Below are 17,249 nucleotides of genomic sequence, written 5' to 3'. Positions count from 1 at the left end.
CCTGCGATATTTCAGCCAGCCGCTGCAGGCGAACAGGACCGGATTCCGTACACATTGTATAGCGATTCTCCAGAAAGAATAATGGCTATATCAACTTGAATAGAGAAAAGGAAGTTCAGAATACATGGTAGGCCTAGATAGTATAGCGATTCAGAAGAACTCATGATAACCAAAGAAGACATGTCAACATCTCATTGATCTGATTTTGTGTATATTGCAATATATACGACGGACACCACGGGGCCCCACATGGAGATACACAAAGGTGCTAGAACTCCTATATATAATGACTGCAGCATGCTATAGCTATATAACCCTTCTGTTCCAAGTCTATCTTCTATTTCCATGTTCCTGCTTGTTGAATAGTCGCTGCAAGTGTATAACAGGGAAAAACAATCAGAATATGTTTTTTTTGTTGTATGCCTATACTGAGTTTCAATTATGGGCGGTATACTTTAGGTTTACTCAATCAGAACTATGGAGATTGGAGAATAGGATAAGCGTGATACATTTGTCTCATGTGGAAGGGAACTTTGCTAATATCATGTGGAACCAAAAGTGATGATGGAGCTTAAGCTATAACCTGGTCCGGCCAGAGATGCTTTTTTATTACTTATTTACCTTTTTATTTTTCACTTGTTGGTTTAGAAAATTAGAAGGTTTCAAATAAAGATGAGTTGAGTTCCAAATGTGCCCAGTAGCAACTCCATCTATGGGATACAATTCAATATAGCAATGCATCAATAATTTTAAGTGTTGATGGTCATATAAAAGTTTTGTAAGATCATAGTTTTATAAGAGAACAATATTTTCTGAAACTAAGCATATCTCACAGATATTGTCATAAAAACTGAGGCCATGCATAAGTATGCATCACTAAGTTTCTTTCAGTGGCACAGCACAAAAATGTCTTGTATAACCTTTAATGAATGATAAAGAGCTAGAGTACTTGAAGGGTGATGCATTAAACTTGACTGCCTAAGAATGGGGAGACTGTCTAGGAGGTAATGAATGCTTGTGTCATGGTTGTGTCGCAGGCAACATAATCATCCATTCCATAGTATACTGAATTACTGATATAGGTCCTTGACTGAAGCCATACAATCTACTACATGGCACTGCTAAATAGTACCACATTGTCCTCATTGACTGAAGCTATACATACATACAGTACTACAAGACATTGCTAATGCACGATCATGATTGAATCACCCACTGATTGAAGGCATACAACTACTGCGTGTAGTGGCTCCTACACCATACGACTATCTCTGCGCTTTGTGCATCTAAAAGAACTTCACAGCAGCTGGGCTTGCAAACAAAGAATATTAAACAAATAGGAATTCCATCTTAATTTCACAAATTTTAGACAAGCAGTCATCAAGCATGTATTTTATCAGTGAAAAAAAAATCTATGATAGCTGAAGGAAACATGTGGTGGCATCTTGCCATATCTAATCCTATTGATTTCTGTAATATTTTGGTAAGAGGCTATGTGCATGCAAAAGAATTTCACAAACAACTGGGCTTGGTAACAAAAAATATGAAGCAAATATGAATTTCCATCTCATTCTAATTCTAAAACAATGTCTTAGGGATGAAAAGTCAACAATAACTTAAGACTGCTCATCCTCAAAGCTTATGTTTCTGCTTTGCAAGATCAGTTTGTTTTAGACATCTTTAAATTAACAATTCATGAGAGACGCACAAGCATCACAGTGAATATCAAAGAGGACCGGCTAGAAGCAGTACTGCAAAAAGAAGGTCTCAAACACAGCCCGGATAAGCATCGATTCATGGTTGTTTACCTCATTGCCTCATGGGCATTCCGTCGAACACCACCTGTGCGCTATTGATGTCACATCCGGTCCAGCGTTGGTGAGTGTTGCCGGGGCAGTGAACGCCAATTTAGGTGGACGGGATGCCATTGCTGCCGTCCCCTTCGGCTTGGGGGCCACCGAGCATGGCCAGCCGCCCCGCCTGCACGCCCCTTTCCGTGGCTTCACCTGGACTGCCGTTATCTGCAGCTCGTGGCGCGTGGTGGTGCTGGCAAGCGGGCGCTGAGGAGCGGGGGCGCTTGATCCCCGCAGCGGCGTCATGTGCTGCGAAGAAAAGCTCGGCTCGCCCCCGCACCTCTCCAACGGTGGACCGCGCTCACGTCGTCGAGGGCGCACCCGTGACGCGGCGCCCGTGCTGGTAGTCCACGGCCACAGCTGCGCGCCTCGCTAGTGCGGAGGCCGCGGCTTCCGCCGGCGCGGAGGACAGAACGTACGCCAGCACTGCTGCGGGTGCGTCGGCAGCCGGAGCGACGTGCGCGTCACATGCTGCGAAGAAAAGCTCGGCTCGCCCCCGCACCGCTCCAACGGTGGACCGCGCTCACGTCGTCGAGGGCGCACCCGTGACGCGGTGCCTGTGCTGGTAGTCCACGGCCACAGCTGCGCGCCTCGCCAGTGCGGAGGCCGCGGCTTCCGGCGGCACGGAGGACAGAACGTACGCCAGCACCGCTACGGGTGCGTCGGTAGCCGGAGCGACGTGCGCGGGGGTCGTCGGGGCCGCTGGGCCCCCCACCCGCAACGGGAATGCCGTGCCCCCGCCCGAGCCGGGAGGAGGAGGGAGGTGCGGGAGTCGAAGGCGAGGGGAGCGGCCAAAGAATCGGCCCGCGACGAAGGTTCGCGATGGCTCGGGTCGACGATAAAGCGGGCGAGGAACCCGACCGATCCGCAATCGGATGGACAAGATCGCTTGCTCGCCCGATCCAACGGTTAACGGGTTTGCGGGCGACGTGGCACGATGGTTTGCCCGTTTTTGGAGACAGGATTCCTATAGAGAGATTCTAAAAAAAATGTGTTAAGAATGTGTAATAACTTCACGTCATCACGTGTTGCATATCCATACGTGTGTTGGATGTTTTTTTTTTTGAAGGCAATGTGTGTTGGATGTTACGGAGTAGACTCTAAAATCACGGCTGGAAGTGTCCCCTTTCCGGTGATTACAGGATTTTAGCAGATTTTTCTTTGTTTCCTTTGGTATTTGTTTATTTAACTAATTCATAAAATCCAATGGCTCAGATTATTTTGAACTATTACCTCCTAGTAGGTAATATCTGTACCGCAGCATTGCCCTTAACCGATGGAGTATACGCAAAGCGACGACTAAACAAACATGGGCTACTTGATAGTAACCAGATGCAACACTATTATTTCGATCATCATTTGTTAGTTTGCGTGCAAGATGCCGCTGGAGTTGTATTTTTTTTATTACTGAAACGGCGCGTCCGATACCGATATTGAAGATTGATGAAACCATGGTTTTAGATTTTGGTCACGCATTCCTGTATAGGCAACACCGACCGTACTTGTTTTCTTTATAAAGAAAGACTTCATTGATTTTTTTCAAGAACAGTCGAGTCTTATTAGAGTTTCAGACGTATTTCATACTCATTTATTACGGGCGTCATGCTAGAAAAACAATAATAATTCACCACGGGCGTCCATCCTGTGACTCTCGTCTGGATGCGGCTCCACAAGAGTGGGGCCCATCTCTCTCAGAAAAAAAACAAATCCCTACTCCCACATAGGCTTATCCCCCCGTTGCCCGAAGCAGCGTGACCGCTCATCCGTCGGGCTGCCGCGCCGTGCCCTTCCCCCCATCGCTGGCCGCGTCGTGCCAGTCCTAGTCACCTGCGCCTCTCGCTGTCCGTCCGTCCCCCATCGTCGTCGGGCGCGCCACTGACCCTGCCATAGCCGCTGGCACGAACGTGTCGTGGCGCCTCAGGTCTTTCCCGGCCAAGCCAAGGGCACCCACGAGCGCGGCCGGTGCTAGTGGTGCTCGCACGCCACGGCTCGCCGTCGGCACCCACCCAGATGGCCGGAATTGACTGGCCCGGCCTTTCCTCCCCTATGTTGCACATGTATGTTTCAAGTGTTTTAGACGTTTCAGATGTATGTTACAATTGTTTCGTCTTGATGTTGCAAAAGTATATCGGGGGATGTTGCATATGTTGTAAGTGCTTCAGAGACATGTTGCAATTGTTTGTTCAAAATATTTCATCAGACGTATGTTGTAATCATTTTTTATCTGGATGTTGCATATGTTTCACACATATGTTGCAACAGTATCTTCCAAATGTTTTAGTTGTTTTAGTCTTATGTTGCAGCAAGTGATTTCATGTTACAAGTTAAGTGTTTTATTTGGATATTTCATGTGTTTCACACACATATTGCAAGTGTATGTTCTAAATATTTCATCTATTTTTAGTCTTATATTTATGTTGCAAGTGCTTTACGTTGTTCAGCCGGGGCAAGTCGGCCGTGCGGACGGGGCGCGGGGGGTCGGCGGACTGGGGTGCTGCGGGTCGGGGAGCGCTGGGGGCATGCTCGTCCTCAGCCGCTCATCCCGGCCCTCGGTTGTCGCCCATGCGGACCGGCGGGCGCAGAGACGGGGGCGGAGTCCACTCGTGGGGCGGGGCGAAGGTGGACAGGGGTGGGCTGCGCGAGCGGCCGGACACATGCGTCTGTCCGGACGTCCGTGCGCTATCCACGCCCTAGCAAAAATGATGATGTGATACAAAAACTATAAAAAAAAGAGATGAGTTTCGTTCCTATGAAACTTAGTTGTCATTATTTCCTAGTGAATAAAGGGTCGACGAAATTTTCATTAACAGTTCACATTTCCTTCACATGTGTTTTGTCTCGCATTCTCGCGACACACCACGCCTCCTATATTTATCATATGCTATATGCAATTTGTTTTACATATACGATTCTATTACATATATAATATTGAAAAAGATTAAACTAAACTATTTTTATTAATATCTTTTTATGCTACTACTTGATTTAGATAGTATTGCAAGTGGCTATATTATTCATACGCCACACTTGCTCACACCACCATGTGATAATTAGATGTTACAACTGGTCTAATTGTAGATCGAAAGAGGTCGTTTCATGTCCCAATTCAAGAGATACGACTTCCGACTAAACCCCACAGCCTTATAAACAATACACAAAGGAACCACTATATAATATGCCAAATTCAACATGTGCCGAATGTAAGTACTTTTTATTAACAGAAGCATTTTCTAGATCTAAAACAAACGTAACTAGATCGGTAGATGCCATTCGGCTTGCAGACATAACTAACTTCTTATCACAAGAAAATTTCACAGTTTTTACTGATATTGGTAGATGCCATCCAGGTGGTACTGATATCTAGATATAATGTATATTTAAATTTAAATATATAGAAACGTCAAAACTACTTGCAAAGCCAAAACTATTTACAATTTACAATTTAAAATGGAGGAAATATCGTTCTAGAAACAATAAATATCACCTGGTGAGTCTCTAAATAAAAACTTTGCATGAATAAATGCTGTAACGACCAAATTTTAAATTACATGTTAAGCTTGTGCATTGTGAGTGTCTCTAGAAGTTTTGACCTTGACTTGAGTGCTTTCAAAATTAATTTCAAATTAAAACCATAATTTTCACATGTGACTTCCCAAGAACAATGGCATGACTTAAATACACAATTACATGGACACAGATACTCGTACTCTATAAATATTTTACTTCATCCATCTATAAATCGTGACAATACCCGAACAAAAAAGCTTCCATCTGCTAAATAGAATTGGTGATATAAGAGCAATCAGTACCGAACAAGCGTCTCAAGTTATTCCTTCTGCAGATTCACAATTCTAGCAATGTGGCACTGCAGACAAGTACCAAACGTTGATCTATGAATACATTGGCATCAATGTCATAGTAGAGTGATCCAATGCAGGCAATATGATAGAAACGCCAGCGAGGCAAGAATGCTAGGTGCCTACTCTGACAGGGTCGACTTCAGCTCTCCGCTCTTCTCCATCTCAAGAATGATATCACAACCCCCAATCAGCTCTGATTTGTAGTAGAGTTGGGGAAAGGTAGGCCAGTTGGAGTATGTCTTCAAACCTTGTCTAACTTCCTCGTCAGATAAGATGTCAAAGGACCCAAAGCTGACCCCTTCCTTCTTCAAGGCGTTCACAACCTTCGAACTGAAGCCGCAACGAGGAGCATCTGGGGTGCCCTTCATGAAAAGCATCACTGGGGCAGAGGAAATCAGGGACTTCAATCTGTCCTCCAGACTTTCTTTTGGAATAACCCCTTTCTCAGACAGGACCTTCTTCAGCTCACCACTCTTATGCATCTCCATCACTATGTCTGAGCCGCCAACGAGTTCACTTTTTATGTACAGTTGAGGGTAACTGGGCCAGTTTGACAGCACCTTCAGCCCCTGTCTAACCTCATCATCTGAAAGAATGTCAAAACTGGAGAAAGGAATGTTCTCTTGCTTAAGTATGTGAAGCAGCTTCCCACTGAACCCACACTTTGGTTCATCAGGTGTACCTTTGATGAATACCATCACTGGGCTGGAATTAATAAGGCTTTCCAAACGAGCTTTCTGAGCATCAGTAAGCCCGATTGGTTCAGCAACTGCACCACCCTTCTCAGTTGCAGACCCAGGTTCACCTGCTTCTTCATTTTTGCTTCCCTGTGGTTTGAGGGGAATATTGTGCTCCTCAAAAACATCCTTCAATTCACCACTGTCATGCATAGCGATAACAATATCACATCCACCAAGAAGCTCACCTTTGCAGTAGAGTTGAGGGAAAGTGGGCCAGTTGGAGAACTTCTTCATACCTTCACGGACATCATTATCTGTAAGAATGTCAAAACTCCCAAATTTGACTCCTTCCTGCTTCAAAATGTCAACCACTTTACGGCTGAAACCACACCTTGGTTGTTCTGGGGTTCCCTTCATAAATAAAAACACAGGATGGGAATTGACAAGCTGCTCCAATCGCTTATTCAATGCATCTTCCGTGCTACCAGAGTTTGTGCTTTCAGCAGTAGAAGAACCATTTTGTTGTGCCATTTTTTGGACGTTTTCAAGTACAGCAGGCCCAGCAGCAACTCCGAGGCTAGCAGGTACAGCAGACTCAGCAACACTAGCAGGCCCAGCTACTTTTGCAACCTTATTGGCTAGGCTGGCTGGGTTTGCTCCCTCCAAAGTATCGACAGTTTTACCTTCCTGCAAGCAGACAACATATGCATGAAAAGGGGCACTTCTAACAAAAAGATCAGCATACAAGTGTTTCAAAGCAGCCAGTAACGAACATTAAGCATTGCAAGGAACTCCTGAAGTTAAACAACCAAAAGAGTGGTTCTTTGGCACACCAGGGCACGCCTGAATTTCATTAAACATTACCAAAGTGACGAAATTACAGGGTTTGCCACACACAAGAAATATCTACATACATAATACAAGCACTATAGAAAAGTAATATGTTAGAAGGTTTTCCGTGCAAAATTTAATTGTATCATACCATCATGCAGAATTAGGAAACAAGACAACCAAATGTAAGAGGCAGTGACCACAGATAAAATCAACTAATTTATTATTTGTAGCAAACAAATTAACAATGTACGCAGGTATCACAATTATTGGAGATATATAAGTCCTACCGAAGTCCAGAATCCACATGCCATGACGCTGTAACTAAGAAAAAAAAGAAACTATACAAGCAACCTTTGTGAAATGTACTCGCAAACATTCCACTGGTTGAGCCACTGATATCACAGGGAACACTTCGTTTGGCACTATGAAGCTTTTAATCACTGAAAGCCTATATAGCCTACAAAATCATACAACACGCCTAAGCCTAACCACAATCTGTGCATCCAAATGGACTCTTTGGCATAGAGTACAGAAAATTAGTGAAAATAAACTTATACAAAAATTCAATGTATGCAGACTCCAGTTTTTTTTAATGAAAAAGCAGGAGCTCTAGCATTCAATTAAGAAGGAAAGAAGAGGTGGATCATCCCCATGCCAAACTTGAGCAGAAAACCTAGAAGAGCACTAAACTTGCCAAGAATGGAAACCTAACAAGGGCTCAAGAGAAAATGGTTTTACACCTACAAAGTTATTATTTAGTATACAAAAGAGCATCTCTGTTGTGGACACAGATGCGTATGGCTCTGAGAACCAGGGACAGGACTCATCATAGGGAAGCTAGCTGGGTACTCTTCTCCCATGCCACAAGTCAAGGCTCAAACAGGCACGGAGAGACTAGAGACTATTAGTGCCTGATTTCAATGGATCCCCTTTATAGGATGGATTGACCAGTTGACATGGTTCTATCAAGACCAAGAAAAGTTTTCTAATGCATGGAATCCATTTGAAACAAAATAAAATGACAGGATAACTGATCATTGTGTCCTAAGTATGAACTAATCTATCTTCCAAATTATGATGCATCACACAGTTCCTCATCAACAGTGCTTGGATACTACGCTGCACATAGAAGTGAATGGTCTGCTACAGCTGTTGTGCCCATTAGGAGGGTTTCAACATGAGTATAATGAGAAAATTGAAGACATGGATCCAAATCATCTTAACCACTTGCCATAATAAAAGAGCGGATCTCATTAATTAACCATTGTACTCATGATGTTATGATTGGAAGTAAGAAAATATATGCGGTTATTCAACTACCATCAAGATGACAAGTATCATGATACTATAAGAAGTATTGTGCATAAAAAAGGGGAAAATGTTTATCGACAAGAAGCAAGGCCGAATTATATTATTCAGTAATTGTGAATACCTTGTAGAAAACAAAATATGGCACCGCTGAAACTCCATGTGCCTCTGATATTTCAGGTTGTTCTTCAGCTTCAACCTGAACAAAAGTCATCACTCATCAGTGCAAGAAACAAATAAGCAAACAATGTAGCACCCTCCTAATTATGTTGACAGTAAACAAGCAATAATTACTGGACACAACAAGGGACACAGAAGTAACCCCTGAACATAATGGGCATATAAATGAAAAAAATGATAAATGGTTAAAAGATCAGTCTTATTATTCAGTGATTCAATGACTAGACCAATGAAAAAACAGATGGATACTGGATTAATTTACTTGTGTTTATCCCTCTTAAATTAGTTCATAGCTCAATGGAAACAGTGAAATATCACAGGCTCAACTTGGCTGGATTCAACGGAGTGTTACTACCTCATCTCAGCATGGCACTATATAAACGCCACACCAGAATTGTTTAGCATCAAACATACAAGCAGGCTACTTAGGATACCATTTGTTTAGGCAGTACCAAATATACAGCGCCAGAGTTTAATATTTCCATATGACTTCTTGTAACCCAAAGGCATACCAAATACATTAACATATTTTAAAATCACTAATGAACAATCAAAATTCACATTGGGCGCATAACAATAACAGGATACCCAGGGGGGCAAAAATCCTCCCATTGACCCATCCAATACATTAACAGATTGGTACCCCCTCTGTCAAGAAAAGAATGTAACTCTAACTCTAGCACAGTACCAAGTTAAAGTACCTTAAGTTTGACTAACTATAAATATCAATATTTATGATATTAAATAAGTATCATTGGATTTGCCATGAGATATATTTTTATAGTATAATTATTTGGTGTCATAAATATTAATATTTTACCTATATACTTGGTCTTTTGTTTTGGTCATGGTGTCGTTGAGCAGTTCGGTGCGTGTTTTGGACTGTTGCTGCCGGTTGGGGGAACCCTTTCTGTTCCTTCCAACTAGGCAAGGATTTAGGAGGTGGTCCTTTTATTTCGTTACTAAAAACTGCTGTAATTTCGTTGCTCCTAAGTAATGAAATTCGGATTCGTCCGTTGTGCAAAAAAAAATTGTATACTTGGTCAAACTTTAGACACTTTAACCGAGAATGCACCTAGAATTGCATTCTTTTTGGATTGGGGTAGTAAATCAGTAGTGAAAAATATAATTGAAACCAGGCCATAAGCATCAGCAATGCAGAATATTAAACATAATCCCAAAATTTTGAGTACTCTATGAGCTAAAAAGTAAGGCTATCACAACTTCACCGTTAACTAAGGACTAGGTTACAATATGTTTCAAACTATATTATAAACAGATAATTCAGGCACAGAAGTTCTTTCACGAATTATTTCATTGACAGACAGAACAATTGAGTTTATCAATTTAGAATACCGAGCTCTCATTTTGCACTCTTGGACAAACGCGCAACGTTGCCTAACAAAGAGGGAGAAAAGTCTCACAGTAGAACAAAGCAGCCCAACAAGCAGCAGTAGAAACCTAACTACCTCCGCCATATATTTGACACTAAAAACCCTAAAGTCTTGCTACAAATCCAATCCACAAGACGCCTCAACGAAACCATCCATCGGCGACCGGACCGAACAGAACCGAATCTACCGCGATCGGGAAAACGCGAGGCGAAAGGGGGCAGCGGAAGCACGTACCCGGAGGAAGACCGCGTGGGGGAAATCGACGGCGAGGTGCGCGAAGACCTCGTCCATCTGCTTGGACGCCTCGCACCAGGACGCCCAGAAGTGCACGGCCGCCGCCCGCGCCCCTGCCACCGCCGCCTCCAGCTCCGCCGGCGAACGCACCTCCCTCACCGCCCCACCGCTCGCCATCCCCTCTTCTCTGTGATCCTCCGGGGCGGTTGGATGAAAAGAGATGTGGTGGTGGACCTGATTGCGGTGAAGGCGACTGGAGGTGAACTTGAAGAGGAGGATGCGGAAGAGACGAGAGTCGGGTGCTGTGCGGGGGTTGCGGCTTGGGGTTTTCCTCTGCTCTGCGCCGCCTCGATCGATCGGGAGGCCGGAGCAGCGAGGCCGAAGGTGTGCTGCCCCCTCGGCTTTTCTGGGGGTTCCCGTGCGGCGCGACGGTGACTGAACATTCCAGAAGGGGGGGCGCGTGGGAAGGCGACGGGCCGGCGGACGGAGTCCGGGTGGGCCTCGGTATCGGCGCGACAAGCTGGGCCTATTTCTTGCTGGGTTGTGCGGGCCGAACCGCCCTGTGAATGTGATGTTGTGGTTTTGGCCCGCTATGCCGGCCGCATTTTTGGGGGACGTGTGGTCTGGTGGTGACGGCGCCGGCCTGGCAAAGTGGCGGCGCGGTGGGGTCTAGCCGCCGTCTGGGCGCTCAGCTGCCGGGTCGAGGGACCTATAAAACGGAGGGGTCACGGAAGCTGGTGAAGTGGTGAGCGCCCTCGTCGGGCAGAAACCCTAGTCGCCACACCACGGCCGCCTCACACCATCGACCTGGCAGTCCCCATTCCTCCCCTGTCTGAGTTCTCTCTCGCTCCTTCAGATCCGTTTAGTGTGTGGTGCTATCAGCTGATGATAGCCTGATACTGCCTCGGAAGAAATTCCGACTTGTGTTTCGGCGTGCTGTGTATTTTTTCGATTTGTGTTTCTGCGTGCTGTATATTTCGATGCGGTTTTGATTTGATTCTTTTGTCATGCGTGCGTCTTTGCCGGATCACAAGGATCGATGATGCTGTTCAAGAAATACTGCGTTATCTTCCTGATTCGAGGCCGTCGTTATGAAGGCTTCCTGATGACACAACTATCTTGCTGAGATCCAAGTGCGCAACTTCTCTCTCTCTCTTTCTGTATTTCTCGCCGTCTGCTTTTTCTCCTCTGGATTGATGTTAAGTACAGTTTAGTTTTGATCAAATGCACTGTCAGATATCGTAACGGGCAGAAGTTTAGTTTTTGATCAAATGCACTGTCAGATATCCTGACGGGCAGGATGGTTCCATCCACGAAGTGAACGCGGAGATTATTCCGTCAACCGTAGGCTGCTGCTAAGATCTTGATTCATGCCGTTGGGAACACTAGTAAATATGAGCTTGGATTCGTGCTGTTAGGAACAATAGTAAATATGACCAGGCGATAGCAGAATCTATCGGCGTGTTATACAAAACCAGATTTGCTCTGGCAATAGTGGAATCTATATGTTATACAAAACAAGGTTTGATTTGGATTCATGCTGATGCTGTTGGGTGCTAGTAAATATGACCAGACAATATATAGTGAATCATGGTGTTATACAAAACAATGTGATTTGGACACCAGAATTTCTGCTTAAAAGTTACCGTACTCCTGTTTGACACTTCCCAGATAACAAACCACACACGAAAAGCACATGACCACATGACGCAATCTTTTCGTTTTAACATACTACACGAAGCACTTGTCGCAATTAGGCATTCCAGATTAAACCAAATGTGTAGGAAATGGTGCCCTGGCGGTGGGCACAACCAGAAGCATGGCATCAGTGCTATGATCAGAAACATGGTATGGTATGGTTCCCGTGGGAGCAGCGAGTCCAACGAAATGGACTGCGTACATGTTTAGTGAACCCAGCCTAATATAATACAATAGTTCAGCCAGTTGCCAGTTTAATGAATGTCTAAGGCATCATCTGGCGGACACAGGTTAACTGAGATAAGACACGTTTACATTACAGACAAACAGGTAAGCATCTAACATCACTGATTCCAGAACTGTCAAGCGACACCTGCAGCATCATCTGGCAGCTGCCAGCGATGAGCTTACCCATCTCCCTACCCATCAGCGGCATAGAAAGGAAGCAACTTCAGTGGCATCACCTTCTCCTGCAAAGGGAAATGGGGACAGTGAGTGAATTATACCTGTATTAACAGAACGCTACGAACAGTGTACCTCTGAAGCTACCTCAGAGTTCTCCACATGTTCTGAGGAGAAATGAAGCCCAGTGGAACAGTTTTCAAGCACTTCAGGACTCTTCAGCCATGCTTTGTGAGCTTCAATGGCTTTCAGCTTAAAGCGAAACATCTGCAAGTGCCAACATCCAACCAATTCAGGTGCACAGTTGCTTTACACTAAAGTAATTTGCAAAAAAAAGTTCCCTGAATGAAAAATGAGCAGGAGCTGACAGGGGAAGACTGAATGTGCTCCAAACCTCGGATAAAGAAATGCTTGGCTTCTCAAGTTCATCTCCGTTGACATGAATTCCAGTACCCTGACATTCTGGGCAAACTATGGATGTTATTTTGCTTTTCTTAGGTGCATTCTTTGCCTTCCTTCCTCGATTGCTCTTCCCCTTGCTAGCTATTTGGTCATTCAGCATCTCGTATTGGCACAATATAGTCCAGTGTAAAAGGCAGGAAGTGTGAAATAGATGATAAGCCTGCGTAAATCAAGTGTAGAGAGTCATTACAGAACATTTGGAATTTGGAGGGGAAATATAATTGCTATATTTTCGGGTGAAAAAGGTACAAAAAGGTGAACAGGTCCATGCTCTCTAATCTTCAACAAACATTATTATGAAACAGAGATAGCAAAGAATGCTCGAAGTTACTCACCCCATTTGAATTTCTACTGCTGCAAGCTAGGTTTCCTGTATTGCAGTTCAGCAAGGTGGCAACATCCTTTCCAGGAAGCATTGGTCTGCCGCAAATATCACACACTTTATCAGCTGCTATGCGCTTCTGCTTCCTCAACTCTCTTCTCGCTGACTTACTTGATAAGAGGCCAACTTGAAGATTGTGTGAGGTACCTGCTGGGGAACCAGTCAGGTTAGCTTGGCTACTGCCCTGTGGAGAGCTGTTCTGACCATTTGACTCTTCTGAAGATGCTTCTTGATCAGACTCTTCTGAAGATGCTTCTTGATCAGAGAATGATTTTTTCATTCGCTTTTTACGATGTCCAGCATCATCAATTACAAAGAAAGATCCAGCAGAGATAGAAAGGTCCTGTTCATCAGAAGACCACTTCCTGCCCAAATCATAAGTATAAGAGAAGTTGACTATGGCAAAGCCAGATTGCCCATAAGTGTTACAACTCTCAGAACCATGGGAGCCTTGTCCTACCCAAGCACACCAGATCTTGCTTATCTTCTTGCAGTTCTTGCTAGCTTCACAGATCCTGTATGAAATATTTCCATAGCCCAAAAGATGCACAGGCAAGTCTGAAACAACGTCCTTCAGCAGTACACCGGGAATAACAAGAGGACTATCAGTTCCACTGTTTGAAAGCACACGATCTTCAGATACAGCAGCAATTCTACCATTAGCACGGCCTTTTCCACCATTGCGTGCACCTTTCACACCATTACAGGAGCTTGAACCATCTCTCAACTTTGATGTCACCTCAGTATCATTCCGCGAAACCTCAGGCTGTGGAACCAGAGCAAGCTCTCTGGTGCTCTGCGAGCTTGAGTCCAGCAGGAGCGGATCCTTCTCGCACGAGTTGTTGAAGAAGAGCACGCCATCATTAAATGGCCACGGCATGGGCCCAAACAGTGTGACCTTGGCCTCAGCATACCGCCGGGAGTGCAGGTTTCCCTTGAGGTGGTCGAACAGCACGTTGTCGCTGAAGCACTCAGTGAGGCAGATGGTGCAGAAGAAGATGACACGCTTCCCAACACGCCGAAGTTCAACGTAGGTGTGCCCGCTCTGCCGCACCTCCCGGAGCGTGGCCTTCGCAGCAATCTCACGTATGTCAACAGGGCCATTCCTTTTCACCACCAGCTCCTTCCCCACCATGGTTACCTCCAACCTCAAATTTCTGCTGCTTTGCTCACAAATCCCTCAAACTACCTCCGTACCCTTGTCTTCTTGAAATTTTCAGAAATTACAACCAAATTTCACCCCTCTTGAGATCTATGCTTCCCTCCAGACCCTAGAATTACAAACTTAAAAACAGGCTAAGCGTATAGGAGTAAAGCGTATAGGAGTAAAGAGGGGCGGTGGCGGACCCAGTAAAGGACATGGGTGTACACATGCACAGCTGAAAAGTCACAAAAAAAAATCAAGGTTAGTAGACATAATACATGTGTAATTAGATCAGATCCGCATACAGATAGCTTAACTTAGGGTTTGGGTGCTCGGTTTCGCACAGGAAGTTGAAGAGGAGGGGGAGGGGGGGAGGGGGCGTACCTGGTAGTGCTCGTCGCCAGTGAAGAGCCGGAAGAAGACATGGCGCCGCGATGGAGACTAGGCACCTGTCGTAGGGAGGCCGCGGCGGCGGCGCGGTAGTCCAGCCGTCGCCCCGAGAGACGCAGAGAGAGAACACGCCGGGGGGAACGGGACAAGAAAGGGCAAGACCGCACGGATAAGAGAAAGCGGCGCGGTCGCCCAGCCGTCGCCCGGAGAGACCGAGAGAGAGAAAGGGGGAGAGGAGAGAGGAACGCGCGCGCAGGCCGTGGGGAACGGGAGAAGAAAGCAGGGCCGCACGGATAAACGGGAGAATGAAGAACGTAGTTCGATGGAAGGGAGGGTGGAGATCGCCGGCAAGGTGGCTTGTCGCCGGCGAGGAAAATTTGGGGCGAGAAAGCAAGACTCGAGCAGAGGATGAGAATTTGAGAAGAAAAAGGTTGGTTGGTAGATAGCCAACATGTGTGGGAATAAGGGGGTGTTTGGTTCCTACAGAAAAATTTTAGTCCCTGTCTCATTGGATATTTGGACACATGTATGAAGTATTAAATATAGACGAAAAAAATAACTAATTGCACAGATTGTGGCTAATTTGCGAGACGAATTTTTTAAGCCTAATTAGTCCATGATTTGACAATGTGGTGCTACAGTAAATATGTGCCAATGGCGGATTAATTAGGCTTAATAAATTCGTCTCGTAAATTAGTCTCCATCTATGTAATTAGTTTTATAATTAACTCATATTTAGTTCTCCTAAATAGCATCCGAACGTCCGATGTGACATTGACTAAAATTTAGTCCATGAAACCAAACACCCCCTAAATATGAGATGGGCATTGCGTGTTTCAGGAGACTCTTAAACTGCAGTTTCTTTAACGAGTCTTTCACTTGTATGCCATTAAAAAAGATGGTCTAATCGTCTATGTCCCTAAAAAGTTTGATCTATTGTCAGTGTCCAAGCTCGAAAAACTTTTCTTTGTCACGCCATTCTGTCTATTTGCAGCACTAATAATGTGAAATGTGGGTGACAAAGGACTTGAATGCTCCTGAAACTTTTGTTTCTCATATGCCACTGCCTGCTGGGCGGCAACCTGATAGCTTTTGACGCCAACAAGGTTGGCCTTGGCGCCAACTTGCCCTGCTCTATATATAGCCACCCCCTCCCTTCCATTCCCACTCACCTCTCTGTCCACTCAATTCCTCTCCTCTTCATGGCCATGTCTGAAGGTTCAAGCTCTTATGAGAGGCGGCTCACTAGGCGCGTTTTTTGTCCCAACTGTAGAGTGTTGGCCAATCGCTTCACCGCGAGGACAGAGAAGAACACCAGTCGTGTCTTCCACAAGTGTCCCTACTTCTCGGTTTGTCTCTCTTCTTTGTTCATGCTATGCTCTTGTTCTTCTAATATGTGCTCGTGGTTCTAATAAGAGCGCTCTTCTAATAATTTAGTGCTCAGGCTGGTGGGTGCCAATTCTGGAGGTGGGAGGATGAGATGGATGTCACTCTATCACAGGCTGGCTATGCTACTCCTTTGCCTATACAGGCAATGGATCCAGTGGCTATGCAGGCAGTGGCAGCAGCACCTACAGCAGCTTCAGCTCAAGTGGCCAACATGAATGAAGCTTTCTAGGCTGCTGGTAGAGGTGGAGTTTAAGACAGGGCAGATGGGGTTATGCAGCAGCTTAAATGGATTGAGAAGCTGGTTTATCTTGCAATATTTCTTGCCATGTATGCAATAATGAAGAAGTAGGTGTGTGTGTGTTTGCCATTATATGTTTATGCATGTATGGATGAACAATCAATGAATGAAGGTTGCAATGGCATTTTAGACCACAACAATGCTTAACCATGAACCAAAATGACATCAACAACATTAAATTAGTCCAAACTGGATGAAACTAGCATTAACTTGTCCAAACATTACATAACATCACAGGAAATCATCATCAACATTGTTCAGTTCAGTTCAGTTCATTTCACCAACATTACATCACAGGAAATCATCACATCACAAATATTGTCTTAGGTTTTCAACAAAGCAAAAATCTGTGCTTTAACCAAGTTTTCCAACAAGTTTTCATCCCACAAAAAGATAAGTTTTCATCACCAACATGTTCTTAGGTTTACCAAGCAAAAAGCCATTGAGGAGTTACCTGTGCTTTAACCAAGCTGTAGGTTCTTCTTGCCTCTGGTATTTGCAGCTGGGCTGGAAGGGTCAGCTGCAACCCGACATACATCCTTTCTTGGTGTAAGCTTCTTCTTGACAGCAATTTTCTTCCTTGAAGGACTGGCAACCTAGACAGACTCCTACTCCTTCAGTGGTGCCATCACTATGGCACTACCTGTTGCTTTAGTGCTGGCAGGGTTAGGGGCTAGGAACACAGTTTGGAGAGGAACAGGTTCATTGGATCTAGTTCCAGATCTTCATGAAGTAAACAAA

At 44.9% G+C, this 17,249-nt stretch overlaps 1 protein-coding gene across 1 annotated transcript; it reads right to left on the bottom strand.

Moving 5' to 3' along the window:
* Positions 1–5,554: 5,554 nt before the first annotated feature.
* On the bottom strand, positions 5,555–15,254 carry LOC136534668 (uncharacterized). Its single transcript, XM_066527075.1, has 7 exons — positions 14,816–15,254; positions 13,241–14,666; positions 12,838–13,065; positions 12,591–12,710; positions 10,344–10,469; positions 8,660–8,734; positions 5,555–7,080 (listed from the first exon to the last, which is right to left on the bottom strand). Exons 2-7 carry the CDS (start codon positions 14,420–14,422, stop codon positions 5,833–5,835), a joined length of 2,979 nt encoding a protein of 992 aa, XP_066383172.1. The 5' UTR covers positions 14,423–14,666; positions 14,816–15,254; the 3' UTR covers positions 5,555–5,832.
* Positions 15,255–17,249: the final 1,995 nt, after the last annotated feature.

The sequence above is a fragment of the Miscanthus floridulus genome, chromosome 1, assembly GCF_019320115.1.
Source record: "Miscanthus floridulus cultivar M001 chromosome 1, ASM1932011v1, whole genome shotgun sequence".
Taxonomy (NCBI): domain Eukaryota; kingdom Viridiplantae; phylum Streptophyta; class Magnoliopsida; order Poales; family Poaceae; genus Miscanthus; species Miscanthus floridulus.
This window is presented reverse-complemented; position numbering and strand designations above follow the sequence as displayed.

Bases quoted from the DNA above. Each gene is read 5' to 3' on its own strand.
- LOC136534668 (XM_066527075.1), bottom strand. From the start codon at position 14,422: ATGGTGGGGAAGGAGCTGGTGGTGAAAAGGAATGGCCCTGTTGACATA. The intron at 12,711-12,837 runs GTTTGGAGCACA...TGGCACTTGCAG, and splicing joins CAAGCATTTCTTTATCCGAG to ATGTTTCGCTTTAAGCTGAA. The intron at 8,735-10,343 runs GTACGTGCTTCC...ACTTTTGTTCAG, and splicing joins CCCACGCGGTCTTCCTCCGG to GTTGAAGCTGAAGAACAACC.